Genomic DNA, 14,598 nt, shown 5'->3' with positions numbered 1-14,598 from the left:
AAAATTCACTTTATTATAGTAGTCTGGAACCAAACCTGCAATTATCTCCGAGGTATGCCTGTATTAGTACCCTAATTTTAGATGAAATTGAGTAGCTTTCATACTCCTGGCTTAGGTTTCTAGAAATGATACCCTTATGGGTATTATGTGGCATTGTAAATTCATGTTAGGCTTTCGGTCCCCTTTGACCAGAGTAGTTATAACTCTAACAATGTAAGTAGATATATTTTCCTACAAAGTAAGCCTCAAAGGCCTGGTTTTCTTAGTAAACAATACAAATATTTCATTGTGGATGTTTCTGCTGCTGCATGCAAGATTATTTTTTACTTTAAAACTATATGTGACCATTTAGTAAATAAACATCATAAACCTATCAGACACCAAGAGGGCATTATTATTTATAGCTTTTAAAACATGTAAATCAGTCTTTAAGTAGAGATGTCTATCAGATTAATAACATTTCCAGAATTAGATTCTTTCTCTTTGCCCTACACAATGAGAGCTCTTTAGTTTCTTATCTTCATGAATTGTATGTTTAGCTTTTCATTAAATAACATGAAATGCTTTTCTCCTGCAGATGTGGACAAAGTACAAGAAAACAGAAATTCAAAAAGCAGGTCTAGGGAACAACAAAGCTCCTAATTCTATAACCCCACTACATGACATGTGGGCCAAGTGGTGAGTTTCTTGCTTAAAATGTAAATGAGATTAATCTCATTTATACAAACTAACTGCATTAAGTATAAGAACAAGTGCACATTGCATTAACAGATGTAAATATTGCTTGCTTATTTCATGATTTTCTGTCTGTCTGATTAGTAAATCAAAATTACGTGATTCCTCAAAGCTTTTGGCCATCAGTGCACGCTCAGTTGTGTCCGACTCTTGGCGACCCCATGGACTGTAGCCCACCAGGCTCCTCTGTCCATGGAATTTTCCAGGCAAGAATACTGGAGTGGGTTGCCTTGCCCTTCTCCAGGGGATCATCCCAACACAGGATCAAACCTGGGTCTCCCGCATTGCAGGCAGATTCTTTACCATTCGAGCTACCCGGGAAGCCCTTTAGTGCAGGAAAACAATCTTTAAAAATATTTTTTCCCCTCAATTTAAATTTGATTTTACTAATGAATAATGTTTTAGAAATTACTTTTTCAGTTTAAAATCTTTCTGGTAGGAATATAACTTCTGTGCAATGTTCTTGGTAACTGAGAATAAATTAAATGTCTTTTCTATGAAGAGCTGCTTAGACAAATTCTCTGACTCTTCTGTCACTCTTATCCCTGTAAAAGTACCTGGTGCATGCTGTTCTTTTAGTGGTTGCTCTGTATTTTATATCTCTTATCTTCAAACTTTTCTTATATTTTCTTTCTTTCTACTTTCCAACTAAATACAGAGAGAAAAGTGTCCTTCAGTTTCTCAGTATGAAGCCTTTATTTCTGAAGTAACAAGACACCCAACTATAGGAATCATTTTTTAAAACCTTTAAGGAGACTTAACAATCCTTCGTGACTAGAGCAGGAAAGAAATACAAACCTTCATTCCTTCCTTGAATCAAGGAGCACTACTGGAGTCAACTGCCAAAATTTTTAGAAGGTTTTTATGACTTATTATGTACATTGTACTGTTAAGATCTACTGAATAAAGCATGTTCTCTCGCTAAGGACCAAGTGTTTTAAGGGTTCAAGAAGTACTCCAAGAACAATATACTTCTTTCATCATTTGTTTATGAATTTATCCATGTTTGCTTAATGCTTCTGCTAAGTATTAGCCTAAGTCTAGCCATTTATATTTAGTTGTGTAAACCTAAATTAAATGCTGTAGTATGCTGTGGAATGTACTATATATCAAGATACAGAGAACATTGTTTAGGCATGTCAGAGCCTTATTTGGTTAGCAGACTGCATGTGTTGGTATTCTCTTATTTTTAAGCCGATTATTTTGATGCACTGCAAAAGAAACTCAGTTTATGAAATAACTGAAAAATCCATGATAGGAGTTATAAAAAAATTTACAGTGATATTAATATTTCCATATTCCCTGCTAAGGAACACTAAGTAATTCATTCACACATGGATCCAAGGTAATTAGAATGTGTTTTTCTGAAACGTTTTTTTTAGTAAGGTGGTTTTCTAGAAAAAGACATTCCCAAGATAAAGCTATTGTGTTTGAACTCATTTCCCTTCTTTAGTGTTGGGTTATGTATGTACGTTTTTTTTAACTTGAGAGCTGACTGTTGCTTAAGAAGTTTTCTTATGGCAAAAATAATGTAAATAATTTACTACGATCCTCATTTTGCCAGGAACTCATTTATTATTAAGGTTATGACTTATTAATACGAATTTTTGGTTTTGTCCTTTATAAGACGACATTAAAGTTGGTAACTGTTATCAGTACTTTTGAAATATTTGTATGCATTTGTTTTACATTTGAAAGAAGCACAAAAAAGTAAATTTAGTTAACCCAGGGAAACATCAATTTTTTTGTAGTTCCAATTTTCTATCACAGTTTTATTTTCTTATGAAATCAAAAATTGCATTGATACATATTAATGCAAATTCATTATTTAACAAAAATATATGAATAATCTTAAAGGTCTGAAATGAGAAAGATACTGATTTTTTAATTTTAACAATGTACTTCTTAGGCTCTCACTACCAGCTCTAAAAATCTTTTTGGAATAATTCCATAGTGTGTGGTTTATGAACTGTGTGTTTCATCACTAACCTAGTAGCCATGAGAAATGTGTCTCCCTCTCCCCCTCCTTCCTCATGCCCTTCTCTTTTTTTCCCCTCTTTTTGGTAGGCCAGTAACAGTGTTGTGTTCATAGTCTACTTTCAGAAAGACCATTAATGAAAAGAAATACGGCATGTATAGTTGAAAAGAAACTGAAATGGAAGTTAGGTTTTGCCACCAAATAATGCTGTAAAGTTAAATCACTTTTAAATTCTTGGATGAAAGGTGCTATGTAAATATAAATACAAAGGATTCTTACTAAGATACAAATATTGCACAACAGACATATTTAAAACCTATTCTCTAGACTGTGAAACATGTCTCCATCATGATTTCCTGTATTCAAGTATCAGATTGATAATGGGCATCGTGGCAGTCTAGAGATGTCTGCATGTAAAAACTGTAAATTCATTTTTAGGTGGATAAATTGAGAGTAAATATAGAAATTATGTTTTAGCTAAATACAATAAGTGTGTAACTTAGATTTATATTAACTAGCATCTAATTTGCACAACTAGGACACATCCCAGGACATTTGCTTCAAGTTGAAATTTAATGAGTAGGAGGTAGTCCAGTGAGGGTGTGTGACACCACAGCTTGATCTCTCCAGGACACTAATATCCTAAAACAGAGACCCTGCTGACTGAAGCAACACATTATTGCTTCAGTTAGAAAATGCTTAAGGGTGGCCTGTAAAGGGCTGACTCAGAAAATGCAGCAAGACAACCAAGAGAACACTTGAGACTGCAAAAAGTAGGCATATTCTCAAATCACATTCATCACCTTTTTCATACCATTTCAAGAAAGGACTAGATAACCACATGAGTATTTTACCATTTCCAAAAGATAGCATCAGAAGCAAACTTAGTAGGAAGTCATGCTTTTTCCTTAAACTACTTCTGCCAAACAAAACCATGTAGCCAACTAGAAAGTACAATAACTGGGGCCACTTTCCTGACTGGCGCCTGACATGATTTTAATTATCTGGTTCTAATCCCCCTTGGAAACTAAAGAATTTATATACAGGGTAATAGCTTCGGCCCAGAGCTCCGATAAAGTGCTTCAGATCTGGCAATGTGGAAATGTTCGGTCCAAGTTTTTGAACTGGTGGTTACCAAAGAGTTCACGAAACAGGTTTGTATGTAGCACCTTTCATGCAAGGCATGGTAAGAGCCTATTTAAAAATCACTGTGCATATTACAGAATTGAAACCACCTCACAAATGAAGTATTACAGCCTGTACTGTCTTAACAGTTTATGTCAGGAAGTGAAAAAGATATTGTACCAAATCTGGAATTACAATGAGAAGTAATAATGTATGCTAAATAACTTTTGTACTTTAAGTTACTTTTTATGAGAAAAGTGAAGTTTTGTGTTTTTTTTTCCTGCTACTCTTAGTCCTGAGATACGTTTTTTTCTTTAAGCCTTGAATGAATAATACAGACGGAGCCCATTTTATAATATAAACCTTGATGTACAAGTTGAGATATTTGGACAACAGTGAAAATGCCTTAAAAGGAATGCTTATGGATAAAGTTGCACTTATAACACCCTTTAACAAAACCTGATTTTAAATTGTCTTTCTTTTCTAAGGGTTCTCTCTTTCAGTGTTTGCCATTGTACTTATAACTGTTATTAAATACCAAATCAAATAATACAAGAGCTGTAACATTTCCTTTAAAATAACGCTACTGAGAAATCTGGAGTTAAATGGCAAAATGTTTATTATTTGGCTATATTAAAGCCACAATTGATAACAAAAAATCAGGTTCATAACAAAAAAGACACCATCATTTGGCTGATCTTTTTTCAAAAACATTTTTCATTTTAAACTTTTATTTCTCCTAAAAAAATTAAGTTGGTTTAACATTCACTTGTCAAACTGGTATGAGATGATTTTTATAACAAGTGGTTAGCAATCATAACATATAATTTAACCAAGTATTATTCTTTCCTTTCTCTTTGCCCTAGAAAACCAGTTTTCAGACATAATCTTGTTTACCTCTGTTCTAATCGCTTTGGGATGAGTATTAGAGGTTTTGGGAGAGAGAGAAGAGTCTATTAGTTTTGTCAATCCCAGAAGTGTCATTACAATAATAGATTGTACACATCAGTCTCTTTTCATTTTCACATAGACTTTGGGAGGCATAATGTTAAGAGATGACTTGTGTCATTGGGCAGGTCAGTCTTTCTGGGCCTATTTTCACTCTAAGGTGGGGAGGACAGTTAGACCAGTGTCCTGAGGTCCTCAGTGTCTTTGATTCTATTCAGTAAACCTTCATTTTATATTCAAAGCAACTTAAATTTCCTCTTTCTTAGAGATATAATACCGAGTAGGCAAAAACCAGTGTAGCATCTCAGAATGTTTTCATTGATGGAAGATATTTCTTACTAACTCATCTAACTTACTCACTCACTCATCTATATTTTATAAAAATTGTGCCATCAGTAGACTTGTAGTCTCTAACCACATATATTGAAAAATGCCAAGTTTTTACCTTTGCCTTTCAGTAATGCAAATTGGTACAAATTAAATATAATTTCTCTACCAGAAGCAATTACTGCGTGTTCAGCCTTAGGAAGAAACATTTATCTCTCAAATATCTGATTGTACTAGAGGAAATGAGAATTTTCCTAAGTCCTCTAGGCTATTTTGTAGCCTACTCAGACCCTCAATTAGGGTCTTAAATTTGAGTTTAAGAGAGGTGAAAAAGTATATTAATTTTCCTCACTGTTTTTGAACTAGCTTCTATATGGCAACTGACAATACCTAATCCTGGGTTCTTACACATTTTTGTTTATATGTGTATAAAATTTATCTTACACTTTTTAGATGCATAGTTGAAAAAGGAGTGAATTTAATATAGCCTAAAGGACAGAAGAAACTTGTTCAAGCATGTTCAAATTTCTAACCTCTGAACAAAGACTAAACAAATCCTTCTTAATGGCCTCTGTATGTTCTGCTCCGGAGTTAAAATGTAATTTCATTAGTGTAATGATTATGGCATATTTTCTATCCCTACTTTGAGGGGTTTTCTAGATTAAGATATTCTAAAGATAGAATTTTATTTAAAAAATTAGCTTATTTTTTCACTGGGGAAAAGCATTGGTTTAAAAACAAACACTCAGTAACAGAAAGGTTTTCCCTTGCCCCCTTGTTTAATTATACTGCTGGGAAATTCTTATTCCTTAATCCTCATTCCCTCGAGATAACTACTATTTACGATTTAATGTCTTCCTGTATTATTTTTTATTTTTTCTCCTGTATGTACACTATCACATGTATAATTTTACATATGCTGTTTTTGCAACTTGCTTTTTTTCAAGTATAATAAGATATAAGACAGTTAATCTTAGATAAATAATCTTAGTTTTGATGTTAATTTCTTCTTTTTTGGCCACCCTGCTGCGTGTGGGAATCTCAGTTCCTGTAACCAGGCACTGAACCTGGGCCAGCCAGTGAAAGCCTGGATCCCTAACCACAAGGCAACCAGGGAATTCCTGATATTAATGAAGGCATTCTTCTAATAAGCAGTAGTCATGGGGATGGGGAGGGTGGAACCTCTGGCCTGACTAAAGCTACCTCAATATATTAAAAAAAAGGAACTTTAAGATAAGATAGTCTTTCTCAAATAGTTCAGGTAGTCACCAAACCGAGTGCTGGATATATCTTCCCACTTTTAATGCTTTTTATAATACAAGTAAGAAAAACAGCTTTCAGAAATAAATACTCTGAACTTTAGCCCAATTAGTTTTTATCAAAGTTTAATATTATGGGATCATGTCCTGTGTTCTTCACAAATGTGAGAAAGTCTTCAGGGCTCAATCCCATGGTTGCAGCATTGGTCATTGGATGAAAGTACACCTTTTCATGTCCACCTTCCAAAAAGGCAGAATCCAGAACAAACTTCACGTCTCCATCATCACAGAAGAGTGCCAATGGGGTGGCACAACCTTGGCCAACTTTCAGTTTTTCTAGCATGGCTGCTTCATCAGCAAACCGCAGGTTTCCACTCCCAACACCTAACTGCTTGGCGAGATCATTTAAATTAATTTGTCTATCATGAAGAACTGTCACCAGCCAATAGCCTTTTTTCTTTTTGTCCTTAAGAAATAAGTTCTTACTGTGTGCTCCTTTCAAATGCTGGATATGAGGCATCATTTCTTCAACTGTAAACACCTGTAAAATACCACATGAGAAGTTTAAAAATAACATGAATGTACACTGCAAACATACAGTTATATATACATTGTTTGCTGGGTCTAAACAGCGAGGTTAGGGAGTACTCCGTGTCCTGGATATTACTGGTAGCAACCCATTCCCAGCCTGCTGCTACTGCTGCTAAGTCGTTTCAGTCGTGTCTGACTCTGTGCGACCCCATAGACAGCAGCCCACCAGGCTCCCCCGTCCCTGGGATTCTCCAGGCAAGAGTTCTAGAGTGGGGTGCCATTGCCTTCTCCGATTCCCAGCCTATTATCAAATAATTATATCTCATCTCGGACCTCAAGTAGTTTCTCTTGGGCCAATTCGCCATTCCAATATGCTGGCTAAACCTTCACATATCTAAAATGCTCTTTTTGTTTTTTCTTTAGACTTTTAGTCGAGTTTATAGCAGCCCTCACAACACTGTAAATCAACTGTACTCCAATAAAAAGGGGTGGGGGGGAGGGGTTTATAGCAGCCCAGACTCCTATTCCTTGGCATTCCATCCAGACCTAAGTACAACCTCCACTCTATAACTAGAGAGGGAGTGAGGGCAGGGAATGAGAGCCTGAACTAATATAAAAAGAACATCAGAAAAGCTGGCAATACGCACAGTAAAAAGGGAGAGAGTATCGACCATAAGGGAGGCAAAAGGGTCAAAGAAAATAATCGTTTTGATGAATTTCTCTACCCTTTGAAGATTATCACCGTTATCTAGCTAGTTATCAGGAGCTGTTACTCAAAAGTTAGGCAAAAACTGTGTCTTCCCAACACTCAAGTTATATACTGGCTACGTGAGATACTTGAAAAAAACAAAAAAAATCTCCATCAATCAACTGAATCGTTAAAAGATACCAAACTCTTAACCTTGGTGTCCCGCATGCTTCATAGCCACTGCAGAAACGTTTTACTGCTTGGCAACTTACATACCCAGGCCAGTCTGAGATGCAGAAGTTCTCAATATGTTGCACTGCTACTGCTAAGTCAGTTCAGTCGTGTCCGACTCTGTGCGACCCCATGGACAGCAGCCCACCAGGCTCCCCCGTCCCTGGGATTCTCCAGGCAAGAACACTGGAGTGGGTTGCTATTTCCTTCTCCAATGCATGAAAATTAAAAGGGAAAGTGAAGTCGCTCAGTCGTATCCGACTCTTAGCGACCCCATGGACTGCAGCCTACCAGGCTCCTCATCCATGCGGTTTTCCAGGCAAGAGTACTGGAGTGGGGTGCCATTGCCTTCTCCAAATATGTTGCACTAGTTCCCAAAATTTAAAAAAAAAAAAAAAAAAAAGCTCCAAAAGGAAAACAGGTTTTTTCATAATAACAGCAGAGTCCCAAGTGGAGATGCACTCGATGGTGCATTCAGATCCCTCTCTACTCTGGATTCCGGGAAATGCCTTAGGAACGGACTTTCTTTCGTGGTACAGTGACCACCACCACCCCCCCCCCCACCCCCACCCGCCCCGGGACGTCTAGTCTCAGCGGCTCCGCCTCGCAGACAATGCAGTAGAGCCCACTCTCTCCCGGGGTAGTCCTAGCGGGAGCGTCTCACCTCCGGGTGCTCCACGACCTCTGTGCGGATGGCCAGGGCGGCGAGCCGCTGCTCCAGCGCCGCCCGCAACTCAGCCCCTGCCATGCTGTCCTCGTGGCGGTGGCGAGAGAGCGGGCCGAGGAACTGGGCGTGGCTTCCCGCGGACCGCCCACTGCAGGCCGAGGCGGAAGTTCCTGGAGGGACAGGGGCGGTGCTGGAAATCCAGCGCCGGCGTTTTCTGGAGGCGAGGTTGCTCTGTGTTCGCTCGAATTGCACCGTGTTCGCTCGATATCCACCGTTTGTTCCTGAGGTTCGCCCGAGTCCGCAAGGACATCCTTCCTCAGACATGCAGTGTCCTTAACCCGCGTCCCACAAGAGGGAGGCGCCTGCATTCTCACAGCTCTCTCCATACCCGCCGCAGGTTTCCTAAATCCAGCATGTCTTCCATTTAAATAGATTTAAACCTAACAACTCAAGGAATGTTGAGGGAGTGATTCATTGAATGTGGTCTCGGGTTTACCCAGGAAGCAGACTGAGGCAAAATCTCCTTATCCCTTCTGCCTGGGATATGGAATGTACATTCGACCCACTATTCTGAGCTAGGTGCTACTTGAAGGGTGCAGCCTTGAGAGAGTAATGTGTCTTTGAAACCTTCTGGACTCTTTACGTAAGTGAGGCCCCCTTCGCCCCTTAAGGCCTCTATATAAATTCTTAAGATGCTGGCAAGTGGATGCCCAAGACAAACCACCAATATAAGTTCCTTTGATTATTAATTATTAAAACTGCCACCTACCAATGAAGAATGCCCTGCCTCTTCATTGTTTCCTTGCCCTTCTGGGGGGTGGGGTCTCTGGCTGTGTGTGTGTGTGCGCGCGCAGTGGTTTCACCTGGGGAACTTCCTGAGGTTGTGGACCAACAAGGAGAGAAAGGGCCAGAATCTCTATCCTTTTGACTACCTTTTTCAGAGGCATTTTTTTCCTGCCTCTTGGTGGGGTGTTTTCCACTATCCTGCAAAACCCTCACTCCCCACCTTGAATGAGGCCTGAAATTCCACTAGAGTTTCATTTATGAGTTTAGATTAAGCTTCCAATTGTTACCAAAACTGTTGCCCCAGAATCATACCCCTACCCCTCTCTTGAATGGAAACCAGGTGCTCTTATCTGAAATTTTGGGAGGAAGCTGCAAAGCAAAAAGCAGGGACTGGTTAGATCCAATTAGGCACTAGATGGTTGAAGATTTAACTTCCAGTAGACCTAGAGCCTCATTATATAGTCAGTGTAATACCATAGCATGCTAAATGATACACCCATAAGTGCAATGATAGTTGACAGTTGCCATGACAACACCCAGAAAAGGGTTACAAAGACCAAAAAAGGAGTTATATCAGTGCCAGGTCCAAACCACACTCCTCAGATAAGTCATGAAAATTCCTCTCACTCTTTCCAGTTCCCTCCCTTCTATCTCGACCCTCCTATATAAATAGTGTCTCCTCTTGAATTGGGTTGATTTGTACACAAGATTCTCCATTCTTTAGCCATTGCAAAAGCTTGTGCTGTTCCAGTCTTAGCATAGGATTTATTATTAGCTGTGCAAATCTGATCAGAAGAACCTTCCTGACTGGGACAACGGTTCTTGGCTGGGGCTAGAACCCCAGCACAAGCCACGTATACTAATTCAGTAATAGAATCTGAGCTAAACTGTAGCTATTCCTAGGGACATTTATCTCTAGTAGGAATATATTTAGGTCATCTCTGGGGTGCAAATGGAAGGCCTGGAGAAGAATGCTCTTAAGAAGATACTGCAAAGTTCAGTTGTCTTGCCATATGCACAGGTCTGAATCCATGAATTCAACCAACAAGTTCCAAAAGCCAAAACTTGAATTTGCCACACACTAGCAACTGTTTACATAGTTACAATGTATTAGGTATTATTTAGAGATTATTTAAAGTATACAGGAGGATGTGTGTAGGTCATATGCAAACACTGCACCATTTTATATAAGAAACTTCAGCAACTACAAATCTTGGTGTCTGTGGAGGATCCCTGGAACTAACCCCCCTTGGATACCAAAGGTGGACTATATCTGAGTCCTCCCCCACAGGACAGCCTCAGAGTTAGCTGTGAAAGAGAAAATCAGAGCCAACTTCATAATTCACTCAGAATTAGCCTTGGACAGTGCAATTTTAAAAGTTCTCAGTTTAACCAACCTCTTAAAATTATTATGCCATATCTTCCTTCAAACAGTCCATCCAGTTCTTTGATCCTTGATTATGGAACCAACAGGCATCTGCTCGTGGCCACCTAAATTCAGATCAACAGCAAAAGAAATGTACCACATTAAAGAATATTTAGAAAACTTAGATAAGGGGAAGGGAATCACTCAGAACATTTTTTCCATGTTTGTTATTTTATTTCCCCATTTGTGAGTTAGCTTTGTTTCTGTCTTGGCTCATTTAGCTATGGAGTGAATGTTAATGGCTTTCACATTGGTTTATGTGAGCTCTTTAAATAATCAAGTTGTGTGTCTTTCATTTCTCCTATATACTCCAAATATCATATATACTTTTTCCATTAAAGAGGAGGTTTCCCCCCACCACCACCATGTACCTTTCAGGGATCATAGTTCCCCAACCAAGAATCAAACTGGGCCATCTGGCAGTGAAAGCCCAGGGAATTCACAAGAGGGGACTTTTTAGTTTGGTTTTACCTACAGATGTTACTTATTTTTGTGTAACCAAATGTGTTTTTTTTTTTTTTTGTTATTCTGATCTAAGTATAGAAAGCTAACCTCTAGCAATAGAATATGCAATCTATTTTTTTAATTTTCTTAGAAATACTCAACTCATTAATTCATTTAAATTTTACTTTGGTGTGGTGAGGCTTATTTTTTTCACTATGTTCTCTCAGAATAAAAATGGAAAGCCTCAGAATACCAAGGACCACATATATGCTGCTGCTGCTAAGTCGCTTCAGTTGTGTCCGACTGTGCGACCCCATAGACGGCAGCCCACCAGGCTCCGCCGTCCCTGGGATTCTCCAGGCAAGAACACTGGAGTGGGTTGCCATTTCCTTCTCCAATGCATGAAAATTAAAAGGGAAAGTGAAGTCGCTCAGTCGTATCCGACTCTTAGCGACCCCATGGACTGCAGCTTACCAGGCTCCTCCGTCCATGGATTTTCCAGGCAAGAGTGCTGGAGTAGGGTGCCATTGCCTTCTCCACCACATATATGAAGATGTGGCATATCCCAAATTATTGTCCTTAAATATTTGAAGACTTTCAAGAATACCCAAATTCAATCATGGAGACCTGAGCATTGAAAGAAGGGGAAAAAGAAGAATTGAAAGAAGAATTGAAATCTAAGAATAATTGTAGCTAAGAAATGTGAATCACGAGCCAGAATGGCTATCATCAATAAATACTAGAGGGGATGTGAACAGAAGAGAAGCTTCCAGCACTGTTGGTGGGACTGTAAATTGGTACAGCCACTATGGAGCACAATATGGAGGTTTCTTAAAAAACTAAAACCAGAGCTACCATATGACTCTGCAGTCCCACTCATGGGCATATATCTGGAGAAAAACATGATCCAAAAAGATATATGTACCCCAATGTTCATTGCGGCACTGTTTGCAGTACCCAAGAAATGGAAGCAATGTAAATGTCCATTGATGGAGAAATGGATAAAGAAGATGTATATATATATAATGGAATATTACTCAGCTGTTAAAAAGAATGAAATAATGCCATATTGCAGCAACATGGATGGATATCAGGTCAGTCGCTCAGTCATGTCTGACTCTTTGTGACCCCATGAACTGCAGCATGCCAGGCCTCCCTGTCCATCACCAACTCCTGGAGTCCACCCAAACCCATATCCATTGAGTCGATGATGCCATCCAACCATCTCATCCTCTTTCATCCCCTTCTCCTCCTGCCCTCAATCTTTCCCAGCATCGGGGTCCTTTCAAATGAGTCAGCTCTTCGCATCAGGTGGCCAAAGTACTGGAGTTTCAGCTTTAGCATCATTCCTTCCAAAGAAATCCCAGGGCTGATCTCCTTCAGAATGGACTGGTTGGATCTCCTTGCAGTCCAAGGGACTCTCAAGAGTCTTCTCCAACACCACAGTTCAAAAGCATCAATTCTTCAGTGCTCAGCCTTCTTCACAGTCCAACTCTCACATCCATACATGACCATAGGAAAAACCATAGCCTTGACTAGACGGATCTTTGTTGGCAAAGTAATGTCTCTGCTTTTGAAGATGCTATCTAGGTTGGTCATAACTTTGCTTCCAAGGAGTAAGCGTCTTTTAATTTCATGGCTGCAGTCACCATCTGCAGTGATTTTGGAGCCCCAAAAAATAAAGTCAGCCACTGTTTCCCCATCTATTTCCCATGAAGTGATGGGGAAACAGTGGAAACAGTGTCAGACTTTATTTTTTGGGGCTCCAAAATCACTGCAGATGGTGACTGCAGCCATGAAATTAAAAGACACATACTCCTTGAAAGGAAAGTTATGACCAACCTAGATAGCATCTTCAAAAGCAGAGACATTACTTTGCCAACAAAGATCCGTCTAGTCAAGGCTATGGTTTTTCCTATGGTCATGTATGGATGTGAGAGTTGGACTGTGAAGAAGGCTGAGCACTGAAGAATTGATGCTTTTGAACTGTGGTGTTGGAGAAGACTCTTGAGAGTCCCTTGGACTGCAAGGAGATCCAACCAGTCCATTCTGAAGGAGATCAGCCCTGGGATTTCTTTGGAAGGAATGATGCTAAAGCTGAAACTCCACTACTTTGGCCACCTCATGCGAAGAGTTGACTCTTTGGAAAAGACCCTAATGCTGGGAGGGATTGGGGGCAGGAGGAGAAGGGGACGACAGAGGATAAGATGGCTGGATGGCATCACTGACTTGATGGACCTGAGTCTGAGTGAACTCCGGGAGTTGGTGATGGACAGGGAGGCCTGGCGTGCTGTGATTCTTGGGGTTGCAAAGAGTCGGACACGACTGAGCAACTGAACTGACTGACTGAATGGGACCAGATGCCATGATCTTAGTTTTCTGAATGTTGAGCTTTAAGCCAACTTTTTCACTCTCCTCTTTCACTTTCATCAAGAGACTCTTTAGTTCTTCTTCACTTTCTGCCATAAGGGTGGTGTCATCTACATATCTGAGGTTATTGATATTTCTCCCTGCAATCTTGATTCCAGCTTGTGCTTCTTCCAGCCCAGTGTTTCTCATGATGTACTCTGCATATAAGTTAAATAAGCATGGTGACAGTATACAGCCTTGACATACTCCTTTACCTGTTTGGAACCAGTCTGTTGTTCCATAGCGAGTGTCATACTGAGTGGAGTCAGAGAAGAAAAAATATCACATGACATCTATTATATGTGGAATCTAAAAAGAAAGGATACAAATGAACTTACAAAACAGAAACAGATTCACAGACCTTGAGTCAAGCTTATGGTTGCTGGGGGAAGGATGGAGAGCAGGGACAGTCAGGGAGTTTGGAATGAACATGTACACACTGCTGTTTAAAATGGATAACCAACAAGGACCTATTGTATAGCACAGGGAACTCTGCTCAGTGTTGTGTGGCAGCCTAGATGAGAGGGGAGTTTGGGTGAGAATGGGTACATGTATATGTATGTCTGAGTCCCTTTACCATTCGCCTGAAATTATCATGACATTGTTTGTTAATCGGCTATACCCCAATACAAAATAAAGGTTTTTAAAAAAAGAAATATGAGTCATGTACAAAAGTAAGGAAACAATTAACCAAGAATAAGGTCTGCATGACAGCTACAAAAGAGAAACACAAAGAGCAAAATTGATAATGCTGTCCAGCACATTGTCTAGACAAGGAATTGTTCTGACCTGGAAATCTCTTTAGAAATGAACTGCCATCCATCAGTTATTCAAGGTGTGAAGCCCTCCCCCCACCCCACTGACAATCCATCACAATTCAGTTTCTTAAATCCTTCTACTCTAACCACTTCCATCACTCTAACCCAAACTACTATCATCTCTCCTGGTCTACACTAATGTTCTCTTAATTATACTCCGTGCTGTGTGCTGTGCTTAGTCACTCAGTCATGTCTGACTCTTGGTAACCCCATGGGCTGTAGCTCG

At 39.6% G+C, this 14,598-nt stretch overlaps 2 protein-coding genes across 3 annotated transcripts in view; one reads left to right on the top strand and one right to left on the bottom strand.

The window, feature by feature from the left end:
* CCDC88A (coiled-coil domain containing 88A) overlaps positions 1–4,390 on the top strand; it is a 117,921-nt gene extending 113,531 nt beyond the window's left edge. For both annotated transcript variants that reach the window (XM_025261047.3, XM_025261046.3), the window contains 2 exons: positions 578–678; positions 1,394–4,390. In XM_025261047.3, coding sequence (XP_025116832.1) covers positions 578–642 — 65 coding nt within the window. In that variant the 3' untranslated portion in view covers positions 643–678; positions 1,394–4,390. The remainder of the gene's footprint in view (positions 1–577; positions 679–1,393) is intronic.
* A 2,001-nt stretch (positions 4,391–6,391) lies between these two features.
* On the bottom strand, positions 6,392–8,681 carry LOC102391491 (prolyl-tRNA synthetase associated domain-containing protein 1). Its single transcript, XM_006068879.3, has 2 exons — positions 8,487–8,681; positions 6,392–6,913 (listed from the first exon to the last, which is right to left on the bottom strand). Exons 1-2 carry the CDS (start codon positions 8,568–8,570, stop codon positions 6,482–6,484), a joined length of 516 nt encoding a protein of 171 aa, XP_006068941.3. The 5' UTR covers positions 8,571–8,681; the 3' UTR covers positions 6,392–6,481.
* Between the last annotated feature and the right edge of the window lie 5,917 nt (positions 8,682–14,598).

Source organism: Bubalus bubalis, chromosome 12 (genome assembly GCF_019923935.1).
Source record: "Bubalus bubalis isolate 160015118507 breed Murrah chromosome 12, NDDB_SH_1, whole genome shotgun sequence".
Classification (NCBI taxonomy): Eukaryota; Metazoa; Chordata; class Mammalia; order Artiodactyla; family Bovidae; genus Bubalus; species Bubalus bubalis.
The sequence above is the reverse complement of the archived record's forward strand: the minus strand, read 5'-3'. Positions and strand labels throughout refer to the sequence as shown.

What these genes read in the sequence shown, in the direction of transcription:
- LOC102391491 (XM_006068879.3), bottom strand. Translation starts at nt 8,570, where the DNA reads ATGGCAGGGGCTGAGTTGCGGGCGGCGCTGGAGCAGCGGCTCGCCGCC. An exon ending in AGGTCGTGGAGCACCCGGAG is followed by an intron (nt 6,914 to 8,486) that starts GTGAGACGCTCC and finishes GGTATTTTACAG; the next exon opens with GTGTTTACAGTTGAAGAAAT.